The sequence below is a fragment of the Pseudophryne corroboree genome, chromosome 1, assembly GCF_028390025.1.
Source record: "Pseudophryne corroboree isolate aPseCor3 chromosome 1, aPseCor3.hap2, whole genome shotgun sequence".
In the NCBI taxonomy this organism is placed as follows: Eukaryota; Metazoa; Chordata; class Amphibia; order Anura; family Myobatrachidae; genus Pseudophryne; species Pseudophryne corroboree.
In genome coordinates, this window is record NC_086444.1 from 888,260,462 (window position 1) to 888,273,361 (window position 12,900).

The 12,900-nt window shown below is 45.9% G+C and overlaps 1 protein-coding gene across 4 annotated transcripts in view; it reads left to right on the plus strand.

Annotated features, from left to right (window-relative positions):
* The window catches only part of LARP7 (La ribonucleoprotein 7, transcriptional regulator), a 150,462-nt gene that overhangs the window by 25,476 nt on the left and 112,086 nt on the right, over positions 1 to 12,900 (plus strand). For all 4 annotated transcript variants that reach the window (XM_063920150.1, XM_063920151.1, XM_063920148.1 and 1 more), the window contains exons 2-4: positions 9,594 to 9,803; positions 11,792 to 11,892; positions 11,969 to 12,052. In XM_063920150.1, the coding sequence (XP_063776220.1) occupies positions 9,602 to 9,803; positions 11,792 to 11,892; positions 11,969 to 12,052 (387 nt within the window). In that variant the 5' untranslated portion in view covers positions 9,594 to 9,601. The remainder of the gene's footprint in view (positions 1 to 9,593; positions 9,804 to 11,791; positions 11,893 to 11,968; positions 12,053 to 12,900) is intronic.

Here is a 12,900-nt window from a genome sequence, read left to right on the forward strand (position 1 = left end):
GTATAAATATATAGTTAAAAAAAAGCGGGACTGAAGTGCGCCATTAAGGGAGCGGGGCTTCGTTCCTCACAGCTCAGCGCCATTTTCCTCTTCACAGGCTGCAGAGACGCTGGTCCTTCCTCACACTTCTGAATAAACGCAGGGGGTCACAGAAATATTGGTGCAATATATGTATTTAATATAAGCGCTGCAGGTCTGGGGCATTCTTTAGTGTTTCAGAACCGGTGATTAGGCGCTGGGTTGTGAGCTGGCAAACTCCCTCTGTGTCTCTCTGACAGACTTTATATGCCCAGTGTGTCTGTGAGTGTTTGGTGCACGAGTGTTGACATGTCTGAGGCTGAAGGCTCTTCCCAGGAGGAGGCTGTATTAGGGACACAGACGACTGCGGGGGTGACCCTGTCGGCACCGTCGACACCTGATTGGGTTAATGTGTTGAACGCCTTGAATGCTAATGTTGCTCTTATCAGTAAGAGGCTAGATAAGTCTGAATCCCAGACACAGGCATGGAAGAAATCTGTGGAAGATATGTTATTCCAATTTCAGGCTCCCTCAGGGACACAAAAACGTGCGTTGGCCCAGTTGGCTGACACGGACACTGATTCCAGTGTCGACTATAGCGATTCCAGGTTAGACCCAAAATTGGCAAGTTTGGGAAGGTCCTGACAGAAAGTTTCAAATTCCCAAAAGAATTATGGCAGCTTATCCGTTTCCCTCGACGGATAGGGAAAAGTGGGAGTCGCCCCCCACTATGGACAAGGCCTTGTTTCGTTTGTCTAAAAAGGTGGCTATCCCGTCACCTGACACAGCGGCCCTTAAGGATCCTGCGGATCGTAAACAAGAAACTACGTTGAAGTCCATTTATGTGACCACGGGTACACTACTCCGACCTGTCATTGCGTCTGCATGGGTAAGTAGTGCTATCGAAAAGTGGGCAGATAACTTGTCATCTGATATAGATACCCTAGACAGGGATAACATGCTCTTGACGCTGGGTTATATCAAGGACGCGGCAGCATACCTTAAGGAAGCTGCGAGAGATATTGGTCTTTTGGGATCAAAGGCCAATGCCATGGCTGTCTCAGCTAGGCGTGCGTTGTGGATTCACCAATGGAATACTGATGCTGACTCCAAGAAAAGTATGGAATCTCTACCTTATAAAGGTAAGGCCTTATTTGGAGACGGACTTGATGATTTGGTGTCTACGGCTACCGCGGGTAAGTCATCCTTTTTACCTTATGTTCCTCCACAACAAAAGAAAACGCACCATTATCAGATGCAGTCCTTTCGGCCCAATAAATTCAGAAAGGGCAGAGGTTCTTCCTTCCTTGCTACTAGAGGACGGGGAAGAGGTAAACGATCTCCAGCCTTGTCAGGCTCCCAGGAGCTGAAGTCCTCCCAGGTTTCTGCCAATTCCACCGCATGACATTGGGGCTCCTATGCGGGAGTCCGCACCGGTGGGGGCCCGTCTCAAACTCTTCAGTCAGTTTTGGGTTCGTTCGAACCTAGACCCTTGGATTTTACAAATAGTATCCCAAGGGTACAAGCTGGAGTTTCAAGACGTCCCCCCTCGCCGTTCTTTCAGATCGGCCTTACCAGCTTCTCTTCCCGACAGGGAGGTAGTTTGCGACGCAATACGAAAATTGTGTCAAAATCAAGTTATCGTCAAGGTTCCCCAGTCACAACAGGGAGAAGGTTTTGATTCGAGCCTGTTTGTGGTCCCAAACCCGGACGGCTCGGTCAGACCAATCCTAAACCTGAAATCCCTGAATTTCTACCTAAGGAGATTCAAATTCAAGATGGAGTCTCTCCGAGCAGTGATCTCCAGTCTGGAGGAGGGGATTTTATGGTGTCGGTGGACATAAAAGATGCCTACTTACATGTTCCCATTTATCCTCCGCATCAGGCTTACCTGAGATTTGCAATTCAGAATTGTCATTATCAATTTCAAACGTTGCCGTTTGGTCTATCCTAGGCTCTGAGGACTTTCACCAAAGTGATGGCGGAGATGATGGTTCTCCTTCGCAAGCAAGGAGTCACGATTATCCCATACTTGGACGATCTCCTAATAAAGGCGAGATCCAGGGACCAGTTGGTCCGAAACGTTGCACTCTTCATGACAGTTCTTCAACAACATTGTTGGCTCCTAAACTTGCCAAAAGCACAGTTGATTGGACAAGACCACAGTCTGTTGGACACTTGTCCGTGTCCCATCTACACACGCACCAGAGGATAATACTGTCTACTTTGTGATAATACTGTCTTCCAAGACCAGGGTATCACTTCTGTGGTGGCTGCACAGCTCTCACCTCCTAGAGGGGCGCAGGTTCGGGATATAGGACTGGATCCTAGTGACCACGGATGCAAGCCTCCGAGGCTGGGGGGCAGTCACAAGAGGAGAAAACTTCCAAGGAAGATGTTCAAGTCAGGAAACTTGTCTCCACATAAATGTTCTGGAGTTAAGGGCCATTTACAGTGGCCTCCTTCAAGCGGAACATCTTCGAGATCTGCCTGTACTGATCCAGTCGGGCAGTGTAACAGCAGTCGCGTACATAAACCGTCAGGGTGGAACGAAAAGCAGAGCGGCAATGGCAGAAGCCACAAGGATTTTCCGCTGGGCGGAAAAACAGACAAGCGCTCTGTCAGCAGTATTCATTCCAGGAGTGGACAACTGGGAAGCAGACTTCCTCAGCAGACACGATCTCCATCCAGGAGAGTGGGGCCTCCACCAAGAAGTCTTCGCAGAGGTGACAAGTCGTTAGGGAGTTCCTCAGATAGACATGATGGCATCTCGTCTCAACAAGAAGCTTCAGAGATATTGTTCCAGGTCAAGGGACCCTCAAGCAATAGCAGTGGATGCACTGGTGACACCGTGGGTGTTTCAGTCGGTGTATGTATTTCCTCCGCTTCCTCTCATTCCAAAAGTTCTAAAGATCATAAGAAGAACAAAGATCCGGGCGATCCTCATTGTCCCAGACTGGCCAAGGAGGGCCTGGTATCCAGAGCTTCAGGAATTACTCATAGGAGATCCCTGGCCTCTTCCTCTGCGCGAGTACCTGTTACAACAGGGGCCGTGTGTGTATCAGGACTTACCGCGGCTGCGTTTGACGGCATGGTGGTTGAGCGCAAAATCCTAGCCCGTAAGGGTATTCCCAGTGAAGTCATTGCCACACTTATTCAGGCCAGGAAAGGGGTAACATATAAACATTACCACCGTATTTGGAGATAATGTTTCTTGGTGTGAATGCAAGGGGGCTCCTACGGAAGAGTTTCGCGTAGGACGTTTTCTCCATTTTCTACAAGCAGGTGTGGATGCGGGCCTAAAATTAGGCTCGATTTAAGGTAAAGATTTCAGCCTCATCGGTTTTCTTTCAGAAACAATTGGCCTCTCTTCCAGAAGTTCAGACTTTCGTGAAAGGCGTGTTGCACATCCAACCTCCATTTGTGCCTCCAGTGGCACCATGGGATCTTAATGTGGTGTTGCAGTTCCTTCAATCACATTGGTTTGAACCTTTACGGAAGGTGGAGTTGAAATTCCTCACTTGGAAAGTGGTCATCCTGTTGGCCTTGGCCTCTGCAAGGCGGGTGTCTGAGTTAGCGGCCTTGTCTCACAAGAGTCCTTACTTGATCTTCCATGAAGATAGAGCTACATTGAGGACACGTCAGCAATTTTTACCGCAGGTGGTTTCCTCTTTCCACATAAACCAACCTATTGTGGTACCTGTGGCTACTGACGTCTTTGCTGAGTCGAAATCTCTGGATGTGGTCAGAGCTTTGAAGATTTATGTCGACAGAACGGCTCAGATTAGGAAAACTTAGGCTCTGTTTGTCCTGTATGCTCCCAACAAGGTTGGGTGTCCTGCTTCTAAGCAGACCATTGCACGCTGGATCTGTAACACGATTCAGCATGCTCATTCCACAGCTGGCTTGCCGTTACCGGAATCGGTGAAGGCCCATTCTACTAGAAAGGTGGGCTCGTCCTGGGCAGCTGCCCGGGGGGTCTCGGTGTTGCAACTTTGCCGAGCAGCTACTTGGTCGGGGTCAAACACTTTTGCAAAGTTCTACAAGTTTGACATCTTGGCCGATAAAGACCTTAAGTTCAGTCAATCGGTGCTGCAGAGTCGTCCACACTCTGCCGCCCGTTCTAGAGGGGCGGCGGTCACTGGCCTCTCTAAGGTGTCAGATCCACTTCCCTGCTGCAGGACCACTGTCCTGAGAGGTTGTTAATTCTGCGGGGCACTGCGCCATGGCGGTTGCAATCGCACACCCCTAACAAAGCCTGAAGGTGTTATCAGTGGTGAGTACAAACTGGGGGCCCCGCTAGGGGGTTTCCCCAGTTCTTGGTTTTGCAAAACTCGTGGGCGGTGTACGGGATCCTCTACCGGGGGACCCACTATAGCCCCCCGTGTACACTGGCAGCAATAGTGCAAACTAGGGGGGGGGGGGGGGGGAGGAGTCAGGAGCCAGGAGCCACCCTGGCTCGGTGCCATAAAGACTATGATGGCAGACATGTCATCATCTCAATGCTAATAAACAGACAACCAACAACTGCAACAGGCTGTTGCAGACCTGGCTGCTAAGGCTGATGAAAGACAGCCCCACCTCACTAGTTCAGGGCCTCTTAAACGTGGGCTGCCTGCTCTACTCTCCGAATCTGATGAGGATAGTCAGTGGGAGGAAGAGGAATTGTAACCTGATATAGAAGATTCCACTTCTGCACAGGGTATTGAGCCCCTCATTCTTGCTATCAAGGATGTATTAAAAATCCTTTTGGAAGATGCTGCGGCTCCGCACTCGTTTTTCCTAGCACAGAAGAAGCTTAATGTAACCTTCCCTGATTCTATGGAACTAGATGAGGTTTTTAAACAAGCCTGGAAAACTCCTGATAAAAGATATCCGGTTACAAGGAAGTTTTTAGCTTCCTTCCCATTTACATCGGAAGGTAGGAAACAATGGGAAGAACCCCCAGCCGTTGATGTCTCAGTCTCCCGCCTCTCTTAAGATGGTAGTACTGCTGCCGACCCCTGTGTCTTCTCAGCTCAAAGACCCTGGGGACAGCAAAATAGAAACTATACTAAAGTCTATTTACACAACGGCTGGCGTATCACAAAGACTTGTGATAAGCGGGTTGCTGGATGTCTCATGCCATCTGTACCTGGGTGACTCAACTTCAAGAGGGCCTTGCAGGGGATATGCCCCTGCTCACTACAGTGACCCTCCTCAAACACATTCAATACACTGCATGCGTGTTGTGTGACTCTCAGGGAAATAGGCACTATTAATGCTAGGACTACTACCATGGCAGTGCCGGCGCGCAGAGCTTTGTGGCTGTGGCTGTGGACGCAGATTCCAAGCGCAGTGTGGAGTCTTTCTCAGGGTTGAATTAGATACATGGATTTCTAAGGTCACTGAAGGGGTAAATCCATGTTTCTCCCCTCAGGATCCCCGTCGGCTAGGCGTTCCTACACGGGGCTGTCCAACCAGTCCTTTTCGGACCACCAGGTTCAGATCAAGAGCCAGAGGTGCCTCCAGTGCGGCACGAGGCACCAGAGGAAGTCAAGAAAACCAGCTGCTGCTGTTTCCCAGGCACCAAGCACCAGTGCAGCTTCCTCAAAAGCCTCAGCATGACTGTGCCTCCCCACCCCGAGGGGACCTTGAGGTGGGAGCTCGTCTGCACCACTGTAGCCGCATCTGGGACGGATCCTGCCAGGTTAGCTGGGTAAGGGACCTCATTTCCCAGGGCTACAAGCTGGAATTCGACAGAGCTTCCTTCCCAACGATTTTTCAAATCAGGCTTACCAGCTTTGGGGTATATACGGGTTACCATGCAACAGGCTATCCTAAAGTTGGTCCAGTCAAAGGTCATTGTTCCAGTACCACTGCCACAACAGGGAGAGGACTAATACTCCAACCTGTTTGTGGTGCAGAAACCAGACGGTTCGGTACAGCCCATTCTGAATCTGAAATCCTTGAACCCTTACCTCAAGGTTTTCAAGTTTAAGATGGAATCCTTGAGAGCAGTGATTGCCTGGAGGAACGGGAGTTCCTGGTCTCTCTGTATATAAAGGATGCTTATCTCCATATACCCATTTGTCCGCCTCACCAGGCTTACCTGCAGTTTGCCCTGCTGAATGTTCACTACCAGTTCCAGGCCCTACCCTTCAGCCTATTCACAGCCCTGAGGGTATTCACCAAGGTGATAGCAGAGATGATGCTCCAACTCTGGGTTCAGGCGGTCAATATTGTCCCTTATCTGGACGATCTCTTGATAAAGGTAAGATCCAGGGAGCTTTTATTGCACCATATAGACCGCACTGTCCAACTTCTGTCACACCGTTGGTGGATCCTCAATTTCCAGAAGTCCCACTTGGAGCCTACCCAGTGGCTCCTGTTTCTGGGAATGTGGCTGGATACTGTGGTCCAGAAAGTGTTCCTCCCAGAGGACAAGGCAAAAACACTTCAGGAGATGGTACGACTAGTCCTACGGCCTGCTCGGATATCCATTCATCTTTGCATAAAGTTGTTGGTAAAGATGGTAGCCTCCTACGAAGCCATTTAATACGGAAGGTTCCATGCCAGAACGTTTCAATTGGATCTCCTGTGCAAGTGGTCCGAATCACATCTTGAAATTCACTGGATAATTTGGCTGTCATCTCAGGCCAGGATCTCCCTCCTGTGGTGGCTACAGTCCTCCAAGCTACTGGAAGGTTGCAGTTTTGAGATTCAGGATTGGATCTGACTCACGACAGACACAAGTCTGAGAGGATGGGGAGCTGTCACCCAAGGGGCTCAGTTCCAGGGCAGATGGTCAACCCACGAAGACCTTCTTCCAATCAACGTTCTAGAACTTCGGGTGATCTACAATACTCTGCTTCAGAAATCGGGCAATCCAGGTTCAGTCGGAGAACGCCACGGCAGTGGCTTACATCGACAAGGAGGGACAAAAAGCAAGCCTGCATGCGAGAGGTGTCAAAAATACTCCTCTGGGTAGAAAGAATCGCAAAAGCAATGTCCGCATTCTTCATTCCGGGGGTGGACAACTGGGAAGCGGACTTCCTCATTCGTCACGATCTCAACCCGGGAGAGTCGGGTCTCCACCAATAGGTGTTTCAACAGATCGTCAACTTGTGGGGCTGTCCACAGGTTGTCATGATGGCTTCTCGACTCAACAAGAAGCTTCGCTGGTATTGCTCAGGGACCCTCAGGTGAGGGCAATAGATGCGCTGACGTCTCCTTGGCCTTATCGGTTGGTCTACCTGTTTCCTCCGATTCCATTGCTCCTGAGGATGCTCAAACTAATCAGGAATCGCAGTCCAGGCAATTCTGATTGCCCAGATTGGCTTCGGAGGGCGTGGAAATGTCCTTGACAGACCCTTGGCCTCTGCCACTGAGAAAAGATCTTCTGCAACAGGGACCGTTCGTCTACCCGGACTTACGGCGACTTCGTTTGATGGCTTGGAAGTTAAGCGGAGCATCCTAGCTTGCAAAGGCCTTTCCAAGAAGGTTATTGCAACCATGGTTCAGGCCAGAAAACCTGTAACGTGAAAATAGTATCATTATATCTGAAGGAGATATGTCTCCTGGTGGAAGGAACGCACATATCCACCTGCAGAGTTACTTAGGACGTCTTTTACATTTCCTGCAGGCTGGTATTTATAAGGGCTTACGTCTGGGTTCCCTTAAGGTCCAGATTTCAGCTCTCTCAATTTTCTTCCAGAAGAGTTGACAGTGTTGCCAGAAGTTCAGACCTTCTTGCAGGGAGTTCTCCACATACAGCCTCCATTTGTGCCGCCTATGGCACCATGGGACTTGAATGTGGTGTTGGAGTTTCTACAGTCCTCCTTGTTTGAACCTTTGATGACGGTAGAAGACCAGTACCTCACGTGGAAGACAGTGATGTTGCTGGCCCTGGCTTCTGCTAGGCGTGTCTCAGAATTGGGGGCCCTATCATGTAAAAGTCCCTACTTGATATTTTACGAGGACAGAGCTCAGCTCAGGACTAGACAGCAGTTCCAGCCGAAGGTTGTCTCTGCATTCCACTTGAATCAACCGATTGTAGTCCCGTCAAGTACTGGTACATCTGCTCCTCCGGAGTTGTTAGATGCCACGAGGGCCTTGAAGATCTATGTCAAGAGAACGGCTGGGATCAGAAAGACTGATTCCTTGTTTGTGCCATATGATGCATAGAAAAAGGGTTGCCCTGCTTCTAAGCAGTCCATTGCTCGTTGGATTAGGTTGACTATCCAACAGGCATATGTGTCTGCAGCATTGCCCGTTCCACAGTCCCTGAAGGCCCACTCTACATGATCAGTGGGTTCTTCCTGGGCGGCTACCCGTGGAGCCTCGGCCTTGCAACTATGCCGAGCTGCTACCTGGTCGTGGAAGAACACCTTTGTGAAGTTCTACAAGTTTGATACCCTGACCAAAGAGGATATCCAGTTTGGGCAGGCGGTACGGCAGGCATCTCTGCACGTTCCCACCCGTTCTGGATGCTTTGGGACGTCCCCAGCTTATTAAGTGAACCCCAGTATCTCTTATGGATGAAAGAGAAAACAGGATTTTAATACTTACCGGTAAATCCCTTTCTCGTAGTCGATAAGGGACTTCTCTGCAGGTTTCTCTTTTTCAATAGTTACCTGTTCAGCTGTTGCTGTTTTGTTCCAGTTGTTGCTGGTTTTTTGTTATGGTGTTCTGGTTTGTGAATCTCACCACTTCATACTTGCCTACCTGACCCTCTCCATGAGGGAGAAAATGCTCTGTTCCTGGACTTTCCAGGTAATGTATGATTGCCATCACCTGTGGTGAGCTAGTTAATTGATAAGAAAGGTGTTTCACCAGAGGTGATGGCAATCATACATTACCAGAAAAGTCCAGCAACAGAGCATTTTCTCCCTTATGGAGAGGGTCAGGTAGGCAAGTATGCACCACTTGTTATGTTACTTCTCTCAAGCATGTCCTTTCTCCTTCGGCACTATTTAACGAATAACTGCCTGTGGGAGGGGGCATAAAGGGGAGGAGCCAGCACACCCAGTTGAATAAATTTAATATGCACTGTCTCCTTTGGACCCCTTCTATACCCCATTGTATTAAGTGAACCCCAGTATCCCTTATGTACTATGAGAAAAGGATTAACTGGTAGGTATTAAAATCACATTTTCTAAATACAAAAAAGTAAAAAAAATCTTGCAACAAAATGTGAATTACCATGGGTATGTGTGCTCAATTTAAAAAAAAAAAGTTGTTGCTTGATTTTTTTCATTTAAAATCATGTGGGGTAAAAAAAAAATGCATTCACGGAACACCGAATGCTTACCTGTGTGTTCCTGCCGCTTCGCTGGTCTCTTCAGGCTCCCTGCAGTTCCCCTCCTGAGTAGTTCTTCCAGGATGCAAAATCTTGCACCTCTGTGTAAGATTTTTTGATAATTCGCACCTAATTGAAAATGCCTGTTAATGATAGTGCCGCTTTTAAATTATCAGTTGAAACCCTCCTGGAAGCAAGGTTTATAAAAACCGAAGCTTAGCAAATGTAGGTAGTAGGTGCACCTTTCATATATATTTTTCTTTTTCTTTTTTTGTGTGTGTGTATGTATATTTAGCTAACACAATGATGGAGATGGATACACTGAGGAGTAAGCAGAAGGAAGATGAAAGCACAGAGGCGAAGAAGGATCGAGAGAAGAAGAAGCGTTCTCGGGTGAAGCAGATACTTGCTGACATTGCCAAGCAAGTTGACTTCTGGTTTGGTGATGTCAACCTTCACAAGGATCGTTTTCTGCGGGAGCAGATTGAGAAGTCCAGAGATGGCTGTAAGTCCTATCATATAATACTACTACTTCACTTTTCTTTTTCTTCTACGTTGGATTTCTGTTTCTTCATTTTACAGCTTGCCTGGGGTTTCACTAATTAGCGGAGTCTAGCCTGTCTTATTTTGGAAGAAAATGTACTGTCATCGTTGAATCCATAATTAAAATATACAAATAAATTGTCATCTGTATGGCTTTTTCTTATATTCCTGCTGCTTCTATGCACTAATGGCTGAAATCCGTGTAAAATGATGCCTTGTTTTATTAGTGCATTGCTTTCAGAGTGAAGATAATATTTTGCCATTAAGTTACAACTGAAATATATCCACCAGAAAAGGCGCATATATGAGCCTAAGCTGATATGCTGTTCGCTGCTCTCAAAGAAACCAGGGTATTAGCAAGCCCTGTATAAACAGTAAAGAAAAGGAACAAAGAGAGCGCAAACCGACTGAAGTATTAACAGTTTTAATTTTAGACAAGAAAATCCCACAAACAGGATAAGCACTTGGTAATTAAATGTTATTAACCAGTTAGATTGTACATATATAAATCGGATAAAAAACATTAAAAGTTATAATAAATGGAATCCTCCAAACTGTGGTCCACTGATTATTTCCACGGAACTAGAAACAATGATGAAATACCGAATTGGATGGTATACTTTTCCTTATAACCTTATTCCTTAAAACAAATGAATTCATCAAATGATATTTGGGAGTTTTAACAGATGTTAAACTTTCTCTTGGAGCATGGAGTAAATACCCTTTGGAGAAAGTTTAACAACTGTTAAAACTCCCAAATATCATTTGATGAATTAATTTGTTTTAACATAAGGAAAAGTATACCTTGTTTCTAGTTCCGTGGAAATAATCAGTGGACTACAGTTTGGAGGATCCAATTTAATATAACTTTTAATGTTTTTTATCTGATTTATATGTGTGCACTTGGTAATTAAATAACATTTAATTACCAAGTGCTTATCCTGTTTGTGGGATTTTTTAGTATAAAATTAAATTTGTTAATACTTCAGTCGGTTTGCGCTCTTTGTTCCTTTTCTTTAAGTTACAACTGAGTTGACTTATACTGGAAAGTGACTGAAATTCTTTCTTACTGTAGTATAAACATTCAACTATATTACCATGTGTTTATGCAATTCTATGTTCTTACATTATGCTTTACAATTATTTGCAGAAAAATGACACCTTTTACTACGTTTTATCATTGGTACCGCAACTGATGTTTCTAGAATACACTACTATATGCTTTAAATAACCAACCTGTTAAAAAAATCAAATAAAAAAAATAATGCATTTACAGTTAGGTGAGCTGTAGGCACGTTAAGGTCTCACAGGATATCAAACAAACTTCTCATTTGTCCACGCACCCTAATTATGATATTCACATCTCATGCTACAAAAGAATGAGTTTCACCCTGTGCTCTGATTAATTGTAACACAGTTGAGGACTAAAATGGCACCAACTACTGACTGTAGTGTCCCCATTAAGGTGAAAATGTTTTGCATGCAGTTTTTTTTTTTTTTTTGGGGGGGGACAGCCGCAGCTAGTGTTGCTGTCTACCAAACACAACATGCAATTTCAGCCATAAAACTTTTGATAGAGGGTGAAACAATTGTGACATAATGTGCTTGCGATACTGACTATGTGCAATTTTGACTATATTTTCTACGAGATAGTCAACATTGACTTGCCTGCAGTCTGTCTAGGCTTGCGATGCCGACCGCGCATTGGGTTCGCAAGGTGATTTTAACCTTGTGATCTGCACTAACTTTTCTTATGATTTTGACTGTATAGTCAAAATCGTAAGAAATTATCTCACCGTGTGTACACACCGTTAGAAAAGTCCCTTCATGTGTGAACATTTCACAAACACATGTATCTGGATAACCTAAATCTGCTCTACTAATTAGGTCTGTTTATTTACTCAATATTTTCAGCTCGTATACCCTATGCTTTCTGTCCTTTTCATTTAGACATTGACCTATCCATACTGGCCTCCTTTAACAAAATGAAGAAACTAACCACAGATGCCAAGCTGATTGCTAGAGCCATCAAGAATTCCTCGGTTGTAGAGGTGAGTGTTTGTAGGTCCTATCCCTATGCCTGAACTATGGTTGGGATGTCGCTCATTTTTATTTAATTCATTCAAGGTAAATTTGGAGAGTACCAAAATCAGGAGACGGCTTCCGCTAGGGCAAAAGCCGCCGGATGTGGATGAGCGCACGGTGTATGCGGTAAGTCATTCTTGTAAATCAGTTGTTAACCTAAAACAAAGTAATGTGTGCACTGAATGGTAATATCATAATAACAAGTAATTTTAAGTACAGGTTGAGTATCCCATATCCAAATATTCCAAAATTAGTAATTTTTTGAGTGAGACTTGACAACCCTATTGATGATTCAGAAATAGTTTCTGTTTGCCTTGAAGCGCTTATTTTAGCGGTCCGCCAGGTCCTCCAGATTACGGACTCAATTCGGGTACAGCTCAGCCTTTTTTCTTCAATAAGAAACAAAGGTCGGCTATTACATTCCCAGTTTCCGCAGAATTAGACGATCACCTGGCATTTGCATGGAAACACCCTAATAAAAAATTTCAGGTTGCTTGCAGTTTTCTGTCTACTTAAGGCAATTTATACCGTTTCAGGAGTTGTAATCCGTCCTACACTGGTAGGTTCTTGGGTTAATAAAGCTGTAGAAGCCTGGGCTGAACAGTTGGCTTTGGGGTTACAGTCACGGGTATAAACGGAAAATCTGGTTATGTTAGCAGAACATATCGGAGAGTCTGCCATTTACTTGGGAGACGCATCTAGAGACACAGGTACAGTAGCCTCTAAAACTTCAGCGTTGGCTATTTCTGCTCGCAGAGCACTCTGGCTCCGACAGTGGCAAGCAGACGCGGAGTCCAAAAAAGCTGTTGAAGCCATACCTTTTACGGGTGAATTTTTGTTTGGTCCCGATTTGGACAAACTAATATCCAAGGGAACTGGAGTAAAATCTACGTTCCTTCCATCAACCACTCCTGCTTTCCGCAAGACATACTCAGGTCTATCTTTTTGTTCCTTTCGGGCTCCTTCTAAATTCA